This window comes from Pecten maximus, chromosome 18 (assembly GCF_902652985.1).
Source record: "Pecten maximus chromosome 18, xPecMax1.1, whole genome shotgun sequence".
NCBI classification, from domain to species: domain Eukaryota; kingdom Metazoa; phylum Mollusca; class Bivalvia; order Pectinida; family Pectinidae; genus Pecten; species Pecten maximus.
In genome coordinates, this window is record NC_047032.1 from 23,065,792 (window position 1) to 23,083,368 (window position 17,577).

Here is a 17,577-nt window from a genome sequence, read left to right on the forward strand (position 1 = left end):
GAATTGGAAATACTCCCAGCACATGACAACCGCGGCTCTGAAAGGTTTTGGTTTTTGGGCAGAAGAAGCAGATAAATGTTTATTCTGCCTGGAATTTGTATATCTGTCAGTGTGTGAGATAATAATCAAACATGTGTCTGTTCCGTGGACAGAAAAATCTCTGTCAATTAATTGTTCTGTAAGAGTTTTTTGCTGGCCAGCACTCAGTGAACTCTCCCTCATCTGGACAAGCTGAGATATCTTTGCCCACTGAACAGGCCCAGACTGCTGTTTCAGTTTTGTTTTCCATATCAGTAATCCGATTTTGACACAAGTATTGAATTGGTACTTGTTATATTTTTTACATGTTAATGCAATATCTGAATGTTTTAAGCTTCATTACATACCCCTTAACTAAGTGTAAAAAGCAAATACATGTTTCATTAAATCTTAAATGTTTTCTTACTAAATTATCAATTTTCTGAAACTTTTGTGACATTTTAAAGTGCCAAACTATTTTGAAAGAACAGTTTTCAAGGCAAATAATTATTATAATTATAACTATTGTTCAGATAATTTGTCCAGTGATAAATATTTCATTTCTTTATTAATATGAGAAACAAGCCATTTTGAATCTATTGAAAGCACACAAATGAAAAAAAAACATGCTTTAATAAAAATATAAAATTCTTATATTTTCAAAACAAATTTTCCCCAATTTTAAACTTTAAAGTTTTAGCACAGACTTGACGATCCATGATTTAAAAAAAAATTCCAACTATCAACAGATTTATTTAATTTTTATAAAAATATTTTGTCCTAGGTGGAAATATATTTCTGATTTTTTAAGGTGGTCTATCCTGGGGTGTCACAGATCTGCCAGCTTACCACAGGGGTTTTCTCTGGCTACTCTGGTTACCAATCCAACAGTAATTAGACCTGTGCTACCATCCGGGTCAACAAGCATGATTAATATAAATTAACAACAATAATGATAATAGTATGTTTAATGTAACTTGTTTTGCAACTATTGTAAACTATATTAAAGTTAACATTTACATAGATCTCTGATGCCACCTTAATGAACCTTTTAAAAAATGAATTTCAATACTGAACTAAAATCAGTGAGTATTTCCTATAAATTCGTGTTTTAAAGCTTACAAATCTCTATGTGAAAAACATAACTGATGATTTTTTTTTTTCACTTCTACAATGATAACAGTGTATAGACCTCGGTTTGATATTGTCATAATTATACTAAACATACCTCTCATACAAACAACAGTTGTCTCCCCTACTCATCCATTATTAAATTTGTACTGGTAAATTCACTTGATGGAAACTTATACATAAAAACAACTCATTCATTATAAAATTTGTACTGGTAAATTTACTCCATGGAAACTTATACATAAAAACAACTCATTCATTATAAAATTTATACCGGTAAATTCACTCCATGGAAACTTAAACATAAAAACAACTCATTCATTATAAAATTTGTACTGGTAAATTTACTCCATGGAAACTTATACATAAAAACAACTCATTCATTATAAAATTTATACCGGTAAATTCACTCCATGGAAACTTAAACATAAAAACAACTCATCCATTATAAAATTTGTACTGGTAAATTCACTCCTTAATTTTGTGTCCGTATCCAACATACAATTTATTTGTACTTGCAGAAATATATGGTAGTCTACTTTGGGTAATTTTTCTCCTTGCAACTATGAGCTTAATGTCCTACATTTTATTGTTTTTTGTCAGTGAAGATGGATACTGAGTGCCCTAGTGTTGTCCATCTTTAGATGACCTTTAATGACTGGGTTAAGGAGTAGGGGTGCTCCCCTCACCTCCACCTTATCCAGGACACACACTCCATGGGTCATCCCTGCTCCAACCTACCTTGGCCTGATTCCAGGACATTAAATGAATTCCACCTCATCTTAAATTAAGTTTGCACCAATGTCTGATACCGTATTAATATCTGTTTGAACTGAAATATTTATTATCTACTAATGGTGAATTACTGGGTATGATTAGCCAGGAATCCCAATAGTGAGTCTTAGTGAAGACTCCATTAGGATATTGTTCCTATACATGAGTCCTATATATCTCCATTAGACTTCCAGTTCAAAAACCAGTTCCCTACAATCATGCTCCATATAGCTATCAAATTATATAGGGGAATATTCACCAGAAGTAACCAAAACATTCCTAGTTCCTTCTAGAATGTCACCAATCTGCATAAAACTCAACATCCCCTTATGCATTTCTAACCATAATAATATCTTATAGAACCATTGCATGATTCCACATATATATATCAATGTAGAAGCCTGTGTGTCACATGACCTGTGAAGAGCATATTGATTGGAGGAGAGAACCTAAAACAGTTGTAGTGAATGTTTTCTGGCAGTCAGGCAACAGCCACCGGCCCATTGATGCCTCTCCACTTATTGATTACTTGAGAGAGGTAAAAATCATTCTGGAATTACATAAACACACGGATCTCTCCCGATCTCCTGTTTACACTGTCGTGTAAGGAGAAACTGTCTACCACCTAAACAGGGAATGAGCTTGGCATGTTTTATTGCCTTAGATTGCGTTCGGATTATCTCCCTTGTAATGAACTGTATTATGAGGCAGCTGACATTCTAATGACTATTTTGCAGTAGACTTGTTTTGACTTTTTGACGTTTGACCTTTTTGACTTGTCCTTTGACCTTATTTTCCTGTTCCGTGACTTTTTTACCTTTGACCTTGTTACCTTTGTAATTGTGACCTCACTGCTACTGATTTTTTTATGTTTGGTTTTTTGGTTAATTTGGATGTGTTTAAGTTTGTCTGTTGATCTATTTGTATATTTTTGAGTGTCTCTGTAGGTAAATTTTGATGTTTTTTTTTTGTCTCTTAGTGAATTGATGCATTTATGTTTTTTTGTTTGTTTGCTGGTGAATTTGTATGTTTTTGAGTTTGTTTGCTAGTGAATTTGTTTGTTTTTAAGTTTGTCTATGAGTGAATTGGTATGTTTTTGGTTTTGTCTTATCATGAATTTGTATGTTTTTTAGTTTGTCTTCCAGTGAATTGGTATGTTTTTGAGTGTGTCCACTTGTGAACTTGTATGCTTTTGCATTTGTCTGCTAGTGAACTTGTGAATTGTGAATTTGTATGTTTTTGAGTTTGGCTTCCAGTTAATTTGTATGGTTTTGAGTTTGGCTTCCAGTTAATTTGTATGGTTTTGAGTTTGTCTTCCAGTTAATTTGTATGGTTTTGATCGAGTTTGTCTTCCAGTTAATTTGTATGGTTTTGAGTTTGTCTTCCAGTTAATTTGTATGGTTTTGAGTTTGTCCTCCAGTTAATTTGTATGGTTTTGAGTTTGTCTTCCAGTTGGGGGCCGTGGTAATAGGACGTTAAACAGAAACAAAACAAACAAACCAAATTGTCTTCCAGTTAATTTGTATGGTTTTGAGTTTGTCTTCCAGTTAATTTGTATGATTTTGAGTTTGTCTGCTAGTGATTTGGTTTATTTTGTTTAACGTCCTATTAACAGCCAGGGTCATTAAAGGATGTGCCAGGTTTTTGAGGTGGAGGAAAGCTGGACTACCTGGAGAAAAAACCATCGGCCTATATATACGGTCAGTACCTGGAAACTGCCCCATATAGGTTTCAAACTCTCAACCCAGAAGTGGAGGGCTAGTGATAAAGTATGTGTCCGGACACTTCAACCACTCAGCCTTCGCGGTATGCTTTTTGAGTTTGTTGCTTGATGGATTTGTATGTTTATGAGTTTGTTTGGAGTTTTTAGATGATTTTTGTTAGTTGAGTTTGTTTGCCTAGATAAATTATTTAGTATTTCCTAACTTGAATTCAAATTACTTCAGCTCCATCTCACATTAAACAGTCCACAAGGTTTTTTTATCTGTACCCCTGTATCATAAATAGTGTAATATTTATAAACAGATAAAACTCCTGTATCATAAATAGTGTAATATCTATAAACAGATAAAACCCCTGTATCATAAACAGTGTAATATCTATAAACAGATAAAACCCCTGTATCATAAATAGTGTAATATCTATAAACAGATAAAACTCCTGTATCATAAACAGTGTAATATCTATAAACAGATAAAACCCCTGTATCATAAACAGTGTAATATCTATAAACAGATAAAACTCCTGTATCATAAATAGTGTAATATCTATAAACAGATAAAACCCCTGTATCATAAATAGTGTAATATCTATAAACAGATAAAACCCCTGTATCATAAATAGTGTAATATCTATAAACAGATAAAACCCCTGTATCATAAATAGTGTAATATCTATAAACAGATAAAACTCCTGTATCATAAATAGTGTAATATCTATAAACAGATAAAACCCCTGTATCATAAATAGTGTAATATCTATAAACAGATAAAACCCCTGTATCATAAACAGTGTAATATCTATAAACAGATAAAACCCCTGTATCATAAATAGTGTAATATCTATAAACAGATAAAACTCCTGTATCATAAACAGTGTAATATCTATAAACAGATAAAACCCCTGTATCATAAACAGTGTAATATCTATAAACAGATAAAACCCCTGTATCATAAATAGTGTAATATCTATAAACAGATAAAACTCCTGTATCATAAACAGTGTAATATCTATAAACAGATAAAACCCCTGTATCATAAACAGTGTAATATCTATAAACAGATATAACCCCCTGTATCATAAACAGTGTAATATCTATAAACAGATAAAACCCCTGTATCATAAATAGTGTAATATCTATAAACAGATAAAACCCCTGTATCATAAATTAAATAGTGTAATATCTATAAACAGATAAACTCCCTGTATCATATGGATTTTCAAGTGACAACTCAGCATACTGATTGATAATTTTGTTTAGGATCATTCTTCCTTTCTATTCAGCGTTCTAGTTGTCAGGTTACAACTGTCACTCAACAAGATGCAGTGACCACCTGGTCTTTACAGGTGAAGATTATAATCCCATGTAGGTAGCCCTGTACCACAGGTCAACCAATGACTTCAAAGTCAAAAAATACATAATAACTTACAAATATTAACTAATCAGGCCTATATACATATCATGTCGGCCCTGGTACGCTGAGAAAGAATCACCTACGAACAGCTCATTATCTTTTCATGACTGTTTCAATTAAGGCTGTTATGACAGCAAATGAATAAATCATCAGGCTTTCCTACATCAACGTAGGATGAAAACATCCCCTGTAGAAAACCTCAGTAATATCACCAATACACATATATCTGTGTGTATGTAATTTTACACCTGTATCCAGCATACAAAGTGTTTAGGAGAATGCATAAGGTTTACGGGTAACATACAGTACACACACCAGAAATTATACAGGTAATATACAGTACACACACCAGTAATTATACAGGTAATATACAGTATACACACCAGTAATTATACGGGTAATATACAGTACACACACCAGTAATTATACAGGTAATATACAGTACACACACCAGTAATTATACAGGTAATATACTGTACACACACCAGTAATTATACAGGTAATATACGGTGTACACACCAGTAATTATACAGGTAATATACAGTACACACACCAGTAATTATACAGGTAATATACAGTATACACACCAGTAATTATACAGGTAATATACAGTACACACACCAGTAATTATACAGGTAATATACAGTAACACACCAGTAGTTATACAGGTAATATACAGTATACACACCAGTATTTATACAGGTAATATACAGTACACACACCAGTAATTATACGGGTAATATACAGTGCACACACCAGTAATTATACAGGTAATATACAGTACACACACCAGTAGTTATACAGGTACATATGCAGTATACACACCAGTAATTATACAGGTAATATACAGTACACACACCAGTAATTATACAGGTAATATACAGTATACACACCAGTAATTATACAGGTAATATACAGTACACACACCAGTAATTATACAGGTAATATACAGTAACACACCAGTAGTTATACAGGTAATATACAGTATACACACCAGTAATTATACAGGTAATATACAGTACACACACCAGTAGTTATACAGGTAATGTACAGTATACACACCAGTAGTTATACAGGTAATATACAGTATACACACACAGTAATTATACAGGTAATATACTGTACACACACCAGTAATTATACAGGTAATATACAGTATACACACCAGTAATTATACAGGTAATATACAGTATACACACCAGTAATTACACAGGTAATATACAGTATACACACCAGTAATTATACAGGTAATATATAGTATACACACCAGTAGTTATACAGGTAATATACAGTACACACACCAGTAATTATACGGGTAATATACAGTACACACACCAGTAGTTATACAGGTAATATACAGTATATACACCAGTAATTATACAGGTAATATACAGTATACACACCAGTAGTTATACAGGTAATATACAGTATATACACCAGTAATTATACAGGTAATATACTGTACACACACCAGTAATTATACAGGTAATATACAGTACACACACCAGTAATTATACAGGTAATATAGAGTATACACACACAGTAATTATACGGGTAATATACAGTATACACACCAGTAATTATACAGGTAAGCATTATTTTATTGACCAAATTTCACAAATCTTGATTCTTCAATCAAATTACAATTTCTTATGCAAAATGCGAACTTACAATCCACGTTAGCATCGACATTATACAACATGAACAGACGAAGATTATGTTTTAATTTTGTTTAATTTGTACATTATCATGTATCTTTACCCAAATATGGAGGTTATGTTACTACACTGGTAGTTTTACTAATCTTGCAATTTCAGATAAGTCGAAGTTGTGTTTCTTAAATCCTAAATAAATTTAAGAAGATACTTGATATTCTTAATAGGTACAATTTTTTAAGTGTCTCGTAAGCCAAATATGGCTGGACATTTTTTACTCTAATTGGTATTTTTATCTATCATGACTGTGTTTTTACCATGTTGTAAAAATGTGTGACACTCTAATAAATAAAATATTGTATTGTATTGTATTGTATTGTGGTAATATACAGTACAAACACCAGTAATTATACAGGTAATATATAGTACACACACCAGTACTTATACAGGTACATATGCTGGGTACTGCTCAAGCAATACATGTCCCCTTAGTACTGGCCCAGGCTGAAAAAAGTAACAGTGATCTTGACCTTGACTTAAAAGCCCTTCAACTCAAATCTGATTTCTAGCAGATCATACTGAAATTATAGACTAACTTTCACCTTCATACCCATACTTGAAGCATGGCTGAGAAAATTGTGTAAAACTGAATGGACCGATGGACTCGATGGACGGCCCAACAGACAGACAGACAGGCGGATGGAAAGGAAGCCTATACATGTAGTAAAGCAACTGCAGTCCCATGTATGTTGTAATTAAAACAAATTTCATACAAGATAATGTTATATGAAAAGTTTTTAAACAAGTAATAAATTACAAACATAGACTGTGGTTACAACTATGCTAATTCAAGTTGGCAATGTTCGATACATTTAATATTTGTGAAAATTTTGCATTTTATTCTAATTAAATGTATAACTATGCTCACCTCATGTTTGTCAATATGACATGTTTAGTACCACAATAACAGTAAATTTATACACTGCAAACTCTTTAGTAAGTCAATATTTAAATTTGGACAAATTAGAAACCTGCATCGAATATAACAAAATTTATTACTGAATATGATTCAGTCAATCAGAGGCCGTGGTGGACATCTTGGATGTTTGACGCAGAAAAAAAAAGTGAAATGCATAACAAGAAATCATCCTGGGTATGTAACCAAGGTTTGATGAGGATATAACTTTACCCATATGAATAGTTTCTGAGTTAAGTCCGGCAAAATGCCAGAAGAATATTAAATAATGAAAACACAAATCAGTAGGAAATGAGTCACCATACTTCTTTCAGGGTGTCTTTAAAATACGGACTAAAAACAATATGTTCCCAAACTTTGTTAGGAGCTCGAGGACCTAATTATCTGATACATTGAGTTGAGCAATAACAACTAGCTAGAATTAAACTATTAAAAGAGACCAACTTCCTGTTCAATGTGGAATGTTGTGAGTAGAGATTAATCAAAACGGCAGATCAAAATTGTTACATCATCAAATTTAATATAATGATACAAGCCATTAGTCTCAGCTCACCCATATCAAATCCATATCAAATGCATTAAATTCTAATATTGTATAGTATTAAATTTCTGGAGTTCATATCACTGATGAGGTCAACTACACATCATCTCAGCTAACCAATCATATTCTGTAACACCGTATTATGTGTAATAGGTATCCCCAACACCACATTGTCATACCATGACCGATGTATTATTTTATTAGGTAAAGTGGTGTTAGATGGCTGCGATGTTTGTTTATTGATTGGTTTCATAGTAATACAGTGATATATATATAAATATACAATCACTTGTATTTCCAACACAAATCCCTAGCGTGAATCCCTGACACATACCTATGACACATCTCCCTTGAAACCACATATGTCAATAACCTATCATTATCTATGCATCATCAATGTACGCGTGCTGTGAATTCTGATACTACCCTGAACTAGCTGTGCATTAGAGAATAAAATATAGACTAATAATCCTTCACTACATGTATATAAAGGAACTGCAGTCCCACCCAAAGACCCAATTCCCAATGGCAATGTACATAATTTAGCCTATATTTCCCCAAAATGAATATAAATATTGCCATATTCTGAAAATTGCTTAAAATCACCAAAAAAAAAAAAAAATGAAAATATAATAGCAATTGAATTTTAATGACATCAAATAGATGAGAAGAAAAAACAGCCAAATGAAGTGTGCCCAATTCCTGCAAAGCTAGCTAGGATATACTGTGTACTTAAGCAAATTGGCTAGCAGACAAGTCCTAAAAATACTTCTTTCTAGCTTAAGGACAATTTTAAATGAGTTATTATATTAATTTCATATCCAAGATTTTTCAATTAAATACCAATAACAAATAGTAACTGAACAATTCTATATCCTCATGTGAAATTACTATTATAATTAAAATCCAATATTTACTAATGAAGCTAACCTTATCAGTTGAAAATTATCCATGTACTCATCTACTTTGACAGGTCACCATTACAGATTCAATGTCACACTTATTGGTGAATGAAATACTCAAAGAGTGTCACACTCACTAATCGAGCGTAATTAACACTCACTGATCCAGTCTAACAATCACTGACCCAGTCTAACACTCACTGATCCAGTGTAACACTCACTGATCCAGTCTAACACTCACTGATCTAGTGTAACTCTCACTGATCCAGTCTGACACTCACTGATCCAGTCTAACACTCACTGATCCAGTCTAACACTCACTGATCCAGTGTAACACTCACTGATCCAGTGTAACACTCACTGATCCAGTCTAACACTCACTGATCCAGTCTAACACTCACTGATCCAGTCTAACACTCACTGATCCAGTCTAACACTGACTGGTCCAGTCTAACACTCACTGATCCAGTCTTACACTCACTGATCCAGTCTAACACTCATTGATCCTGTCTAACACTCACTGATCCAGTCTAACACTCACTGATCTAGTCTAACACTCACTGATCCAGTCTAACATTCACTGATCAAGTTTAACAGTCACTGATTCAGTCTAACACTCACTGATCAAGTTTAACACACACTGATCCAGTCTAATACTCACTGATCCAGTCTATCACTCACTGATCCAGTCTAACACTCACTAATCCAGTCTATCACTCACTGATCCAGTCTAACATTCACTGATCCAGTCTAACACTCACTGATCCAGTCTAACACTCACTGATCCAGTCTAACACTCTCTGATCCAGTCTAACACTCACTGATCCAGTCTAACATTCACTGATCCAGTCTTACACTCACTGATCTAGTCTTATACTCACTGATCCAGTCTTACACTCACTGATCCAGTCTAACACTCACTGATCCAGTCTAACACTCACTGATCCAGTCTAACACTCACTGATCCAGTCTAACACTCACTGATCCAGTCTAACACTCACTGATCCAGTCTAACACTGACTGGTCCAGTCTAACACTCACTGATCCAGTCTAACACTCACTGATCCAGTGTAACACTCACTGATCCAGTCTAACACCCTCTGATCCAGTCTTACACTCTCTGATCCAGTCTAACACTCACTGATCCAGTCTAACATTCACTGATCCAGTCTAACACTCACTGATCCAGTCTAACATTCACTGATCCAGTCTAACATTCAATGATCCAGTCTTACACTCACTGATCCAGTCTAACACTCACTGATCCAGTCTTACACTCACTGATCCAGTCTAACACCCTCTGATCCAGTCTTACACTCTCTGATCCAGTCTAACACTCACAGCTCCAGTGTAACACTCACTGATCCAGTCTTATACTCACTGATCCAGTCTTACACTCACTGATCCAGTCTAACACTCTCTGATCCAGTCTAACACTCACTGATCCAGTCTAACATTCACTGATCCAGTCTAACACTCACTGATCCAGGCTAACACTGACTGATCCAGTCTAACACTCACTGATCCAGTCTAACACTCACTGATCCAGTCTAACACTCACTGATCCAGTCTAACACTCACTGATCCAGTCTAACACTCACTGATCCAGTCTAACACTCACTGATCCAGTCTCACATTCACTGATCCAGTCTAACATTCACTGATGCAGTCTAACACTCACTGCTCCAGTCTAACACTCACTGATCCAGTCTCACATTCACTGATCCAGTCTAACACTCACTGATCAAGTCTAACACTCTCTGATCCAGTCTTACACTCGCTGATCCAGTCTAACACTCACTGATCAGTGGCGTAGGAAGCGGGGGGGCAGGGGGGGCAATTGCCCCCCCACTTTTTTCAGTGGGGGGGCAAACATATCTGTTTGCCCCCTCCCCCACTTTTTGACATCCAAAATCTAAAAAAGGGAAAAAAACACGAATTTATATTTTCATTTCGATAAATATCTGTATATTTTCGAACCGATAATGTTTTCTTGAAGGCAACGATAAAAACTTTATCTTGTACATCCGGAACATTCCGACTTTTATACTAGTATATCAATCCTTAGACCTGTGTGTCGGTCGTCTGCAATAGCCTGGTAAGTCAATATTTATATCTTAATACGAAATTTTGCTTAACTTCATCACATAGATTCAGTAAGTTGATGATAATTTGTGAAGTTAATTGAGTTCATAATGAGAACAAGACAGAAACACAACATGAATAAGAATGCGCGGTTCTAACGTGAATAGAGTGATACTAATTACCGACAGGTAAGAGGAAATACAAAAAAAATTCGGCTCGCGCCTACGGCGCTCGCTTTATCACTAAATTACTGCCCCTCCTTTCGATTGCAGATCCACAGGGGGGCTTTGCCACCCTGGGACCCGCTGGGCGGCCCCCAGACCTCTCGCAAAAAGGGGAAAAAAATTGGCTCGCTCGCGCCTACGGCGCTCGCATGATCACTTAATTACTGGACCCCCTTTCGAAAACTCCTGGATCCGCGCCTGATCCCGAATTATTGGAAATGTGCTATATTCATTTTCCGCGGAGGGCTTGGACCCCCTTGAACCCCCTATCAGGGCGCGGCCCCTCAGACCCCTCGTAAAAAAAAATTTTTTTAAAAATCGGCTCGCGTCTACGGCGCTCGCATTATTACTAAATTACTGGACCGCCGCCCTTTCGAAAATCCTGGCCGGGCCTGGTGATTCATGTTTTGCCATAAATAATAGATCCTGATTTGCGTAAATAACTTATTTTGTACTACATAAATTATCAAAATCATCATGGGATGTTGAAATGATAATTATTGCCTAATTTTGCGGAGATGGCATACGATTTGTTTAGTGCGTAAAATTTAAGGTTAAAAAAAAATTAGCCCCCCCACTTTTTGACGACTTCCTACGCCACTGCTGATCCAGTCTTACACTCACTGATCTAGTCTAACACTCACTGATCTAGTCTAACACTCACTGATCCAGTCTAACACTCACTGCTCCAGTCTAACACTCACTGATCCAGTCTTACACTCACTGATCCTTTCTAACACTCACTGATTCAGTCTAACATTCACTGATCAAGTTTAACACACACTGATCCAGTCTAACACTCACTGATCCAGTCTATCACTCACTGATCCAGTCTAACACTCACTGATCCAGTCTTACACTCTCTGATCCAGTGTAACACTCACAGCTCCAGTGTAACATTCACTGATCCAGTCTAACACTCACTGATCCAGTCTAACACTCACTGATCCAGTCTAACACTCACTGATCTAGTCTAACACTCACTGATCCAGTCTAACACTCACTGATCCAGTCTAACACTCACTGATCCAGTCTAACACTCACTGATCAAGTCTAACACTCTCTGATCCAGTCTTACACTCTCTGATCCAGTCTAACACTCACTGATCCAGTCTAACACTCACTGATCCAATCTAACACTCACTGATCCAGTCTAACACTCACTGATCCAGTCTAACACTCACTGATCCAGTCTAACACTCACTGATCCTGTCTAACACTCACTGATCTAGTCTAACACTCACTGATCCAGTCTAACACTCACTGATCCAGTCTAACATTCACTGATCTAGTCTAACACTCACTGATCCAGGCTAACACTGACTGATCCAGTCTAACACTCACTGATATCTTGGAACACTCACTGATCCAGTCTTACACTCACTGATCCAGTCTAACACTCACTGATCCAGTCTAACACTGACTGATCCAGTCTAACACTCACTGATATCTTGGAACACTCACTGATCCAGTCTTACACTCACTGATCCAGTCTAACACTCACTGATCCAGTCTAACACTCGCTGATCCAGTCTAACACTCTCTGATCCAGTCTTACACTCACTGATCTAGTCTAACACTCACTGATCCAGTCTAACACTCACTGATCCAGTCTCACATTCACTGATCCAGTCTAACATTCACTGATCCAGTCTAACACTCACTGATCCAGTTAACACTTGCTGATCCAGTCTAACACTCACTGATCCAGTCTTACACTCACTGATCCAGTCTAACACTCACTGATCCAGTCTCACACTCACTGATCCAGTCTAACATTCACTGATCTAGTCTAACACTCTCTGATCCAGTCTTACACTCACTGATCCAGTCTAACATTCACTGATCCAGTCTAACATTCACTGATCCAGTCTGACACTCACTGATCCAGTCTAACACTCTCTGATCCAGTCTAACATTCAATGATCCAGTCTTACACTCACTGATCCAGTCTAACACTCACTGATCCAGTCTAACACTCACTGATCCTGTCTAACACTCACTGATCCAGTCTAACATTCACTGATCCAGTCTAACATTCACTGATCCAGTCTAACATTCACTGATCCAGTCCAACATTCACTGATCCAGTCTAACACTCACTGATCCAGTCTAACGCTCACTGATCCAGTCTATCACTCACTGATCCGGTCTAACACTCACTGCTCCAGTCTAACACTCACTGCTCCAGTCTAACACCCACTGATCCAGTCTAACACTCACTGATCAAGTCTAACACTCACTGCTCCAGTGTAACACTCACTGATCCAGTCTAACACTCACTGCTCCAGTCTAACACTCACTGATCCAGTCTAACACCCACTGATCCAGTCTAACACTCACTGATCCAGTCTAACACTCACTAATCCAGTCTAATACTCACTGATCCAGTCTAACATTCACTGATCCTGTCTAACACTCACTGATCCAGTCTATCACTCACTGATCCAGTGTAACACTCTCTGATCCAGTGTAACACTCACTGATCCAGTCTAACACCCTCTGATCCAGTCTAACACTCTCTGATCCAGTCTAACATTCACTGATCCAGTCTAACAATCACTGACCCAGTCTAACACTCACTGATCCAGTCTAACACTCACTGCTCCAGTCTAACACTCACTGATCCAGTGTAACACTCTCTGATCCAGTGTAACACTCACAGCTCCAGTGTAACACTCACTGATCCAGTCTAACACCCTCTGATCCAGTCTTACACTCTCTGATCCAGTCTAACACTCACAGCTCCAGTGTAACACTCACTGATCCAGTCTAACACCCTCTGATCCAGTCTTACACTCTCTGATCCAGTCTAACACTCACAGCTCCAGTGTAACACTCACTGATCCAGTCTAACACTCACTGATCCAGTCTAACACTCATTGATCCAGTCTAACACTCACTGATCCAGTCTAACACTCACTGATCCAGTCTAACACTCACTGATCCAGTCTAACACTCACAGCTCCAGTCTAACACTCACTGATCCAGTCTAACACTCACTGATCCAGTCTAACACTCACTGATCCAGTCTTACACTCACTGATCCAGTCTCACATTCACTGATCCAGTCTAACACTCACTGATCCAGTCTTACACTCACAGCTCCAGTCTAACACTCACTGATCCAGTCTAACACTCACTGATCCAGTCTAACACTCACTGATCCAGTCTAACACCCTCTGATCCAGTCTAACACTCACTGATCCAGTCTAACACTCACTGATCCAGTCTAACATTCACTAATCCAGTCTAACACTCACTGATCCAGTCTATCACCCAGCCTAACCTTCCCTGATTCTGTGTTTACATATATACATCCCATTCATTGAAGGTACTACACACTTTGCTTATAATTCACCATATGTTAGTCAACGGTTTTAAGTATGTATTATTGATTAACTGGTCACCTTGTTTTACTAGTGTAAGTTTTAATGAGAAAACAAATATAATTTATATTACATTAAAGTATGTCAGCGTCAACATTCATATTTACATAAAAGGTGATAGATTTACATAAGTGTCTGAGACACTTGTTTCTATTTCCTATTCTGTACATTCAATTTTGTAACTATATATGTTTTTGAAATGTCTGAATAAAAGAAAGTTTAAACTAACATACATATTTCTGAACATTCTAATCGGGCATATATATGCACTAATTCACAAACAATAAAACATACCGTATCACCACAATTACAGACATTGACCATTTGTATTATAGAAAAATTATTTAGATATTTTCAAATGTACACATGTTTATAAATAGATAATGTAAATGTAAGGGGTAAGTTTGAAGTATTTATGTATTAAATATATTCTAGATAAATGTTGCAGTATACTGCTATGACGTTGTCCTGTGACATTCAACTAGCCAGCCAAGTATTAAATTTGACTACCGACGAGTGGAAATATTAGAAGGATAGACGTTTGACATTTCCATTAATGTCATTTTCAACGTGAATTGAATATTTAGATGGTGCGTGTATATATATCCCTGTATCATTGTATCCCCTCACATTTTATCTGCTTTAACCGAAATTGAGCTTCAAGGGCGACTCCCCTAAATCCATACATCTATTCTAAGAGTCAATTAATTGAAACGACCCAAAAAATAACCAAACATGTTGATAAATGTCTACAGTTGATTAATAAATGGGACGGAAAAAAACCGTTAATTCACCATTGCTGAATCAATGGTATTTCCCAGTACCCGCAACCGACACTGTGAGGGACTCCACAGGGAAACCAGCCGTTACGGAGTCGTGTGGGTCATGATCTCGCGCGGTTATCAAGATTCCCACTTAAAATAGCACCTGTGTCTAAATATAGCACAAGACAAGTGTATTACCGCCGAAATTCAACCCTTTCGATGCTCCGATAGAACCGTGCATCGCCTCAACGTTTAAACAAAATGGCGGACCATCGCCTAAATTAGTGCCTTTGAAGTTAAACAACCTCTTACCTTATCATATCTTGCTCTTTCTCCTCTTCATCATGCTGACGTTTCAATACATCCTCTATAATTTTGCGTTCATCTTCAGTCAAATGAGTTAGGTCTGGCATAGGTGGGAGCGATGGCCGAACAGAGGGTCTTGGTCTATTCGTAGACATTTTGGTGGAAAGCCGACGAGTTGAATGTGTATACAGTGGCTACAGAAGGCAGCAGCGCCAGCTCCGCGTTAGCTGTTTATCGATCGATAGCGAAGCTATGTCACATGCGCTTGTCTCTTCATCGATCGTTACAGTACATAGCTCCGGCTAAAATACATCACAAGACTCCTCTCAGTTTCACTCGCCTATAGTCCTCGCAAATTCACTCTTCTGAATGAAGCATATCCCATAAGTAACTCCTGTCCAAGGCTTTACACAACAAAATGGACCTCTCTCGGCCAAACGACCCCTACAGCTCTGCCCTTTCTCTGTATTCCAAGGGTCTACTGCCTCCGATAGTTTCGATTTGACATCCAGTCGTTCCCCCATAATATATTCAGGGGCGATACAATATTTATGTCCATCCAACCAATGGAATGGGAGATATCCATGACGTCACGAGGCTCAGAAAGCAGTGCAAACGGAATTGTCATTCTCCGTTTCTGAACAAACCCTACATAATTTATCGATTAGTTTGGCATGTATTACTACAGTATTCATTGAACAGAGAGAGGACTATATAGAGTATAACACTGACACACCCTGTGGTACACCATATGCTAGTCTGTGTGTTATTGTGGAGCAGACACGCTTGCAGAACTATACCATTTCATGAACGCGAAGTGATCATTATTATTATTCGCGTTGATGAACACTGATAGTTCAATACAGTCGAGGGAAATACTCCACCCAGAGAAGGAGCATTAAAGTTTCTAAAGCCTCGTGGTTTCGGAACGAAATATCCAAGGAATGAGAATCATAAAACTTATAAATAAAACTAATGATTTCGAGTGACAAAAAATAAGTTTTATACTTAAAGCGAATAAGCATCATGATTATTCTGCAACCTTTATTCTAGTAGCTATGTGGCCAGCGCCTATCTCTTGGCACACCAACATTTAGTTGTGTAACAAGGTACTTTCATAAAACATACTTTCGAACAAGAAGAAAATGTTAAGAAACCAACTTTACATGTGTGTGAAGATCGACCAACAAGAATCCAAATCAAACGTTTTTAAAGTGGGGTCAACAGTTGGCCGCCACTCTAAATTTATTTAATTTTTCACCATTTGAAGATTCATAAAAATGAACCATAACTTCAAAAATGATTAGTCATTATTACTTCTTATAGTCGAAAGTTGACCTCCAAGTTGAGTGAAGGGGGTACCCTAACAAAAACATAATTTTCACATGCTAATGTATATTTGAAAATCAACTACAGTGTGTATAGGAGTTTGCAAGGTATACATTTATTGTCATTGTGGTACAAAACATGTCACATTGACAAACATGAGGTAAGCGTAGTGATACATTTGATTAAAATAAAATGTTAACTTTTCACAAATTTAAAATATATCGAACATTGTCAACTTGAATTAGCAAGACAAGCCTCTTTTGCAAAATGGACAAAATCGGTTAGGGTTAGGGTTAGGGTGAAAGAGTCTGTCATTGTCATGGCTGCCATTCACGATTGTGGCTTTAGA

At 36.8% G+C, this 17,577-nt stretch overlaps 1 protein-coding gene across 3 annotated transcripts in view; it reads right to left on the reverse strand.

The window, feature by feature from the left end:
- Nucleotides 1-16,432, reverse strand: part of LOC117316461 (regulating synaptic membrane exocytosis protein 2-like) — a 94,687-nt gene extending 78,255 nt beyond the window's left edge. For all 3 annotated transcript variants that reach the window (XM_033871054.1, XM_033871053.1, XM_033871051.1), the window contains exon 1: nt 15,906-16,432. In XM_033871054.1, coding sequence (XP_033726945.1) covers nt 15,906-16,054 — 149 coding nt within the window. In that variant the 5' untranslated portion in view covers nt 16,055-16,432. The remainder of the gene's footprint in view (nt 1-15,905) is intronic.
- Nucleotides 16,433-17,577: the final 1,145 nt, after the last annotated feature.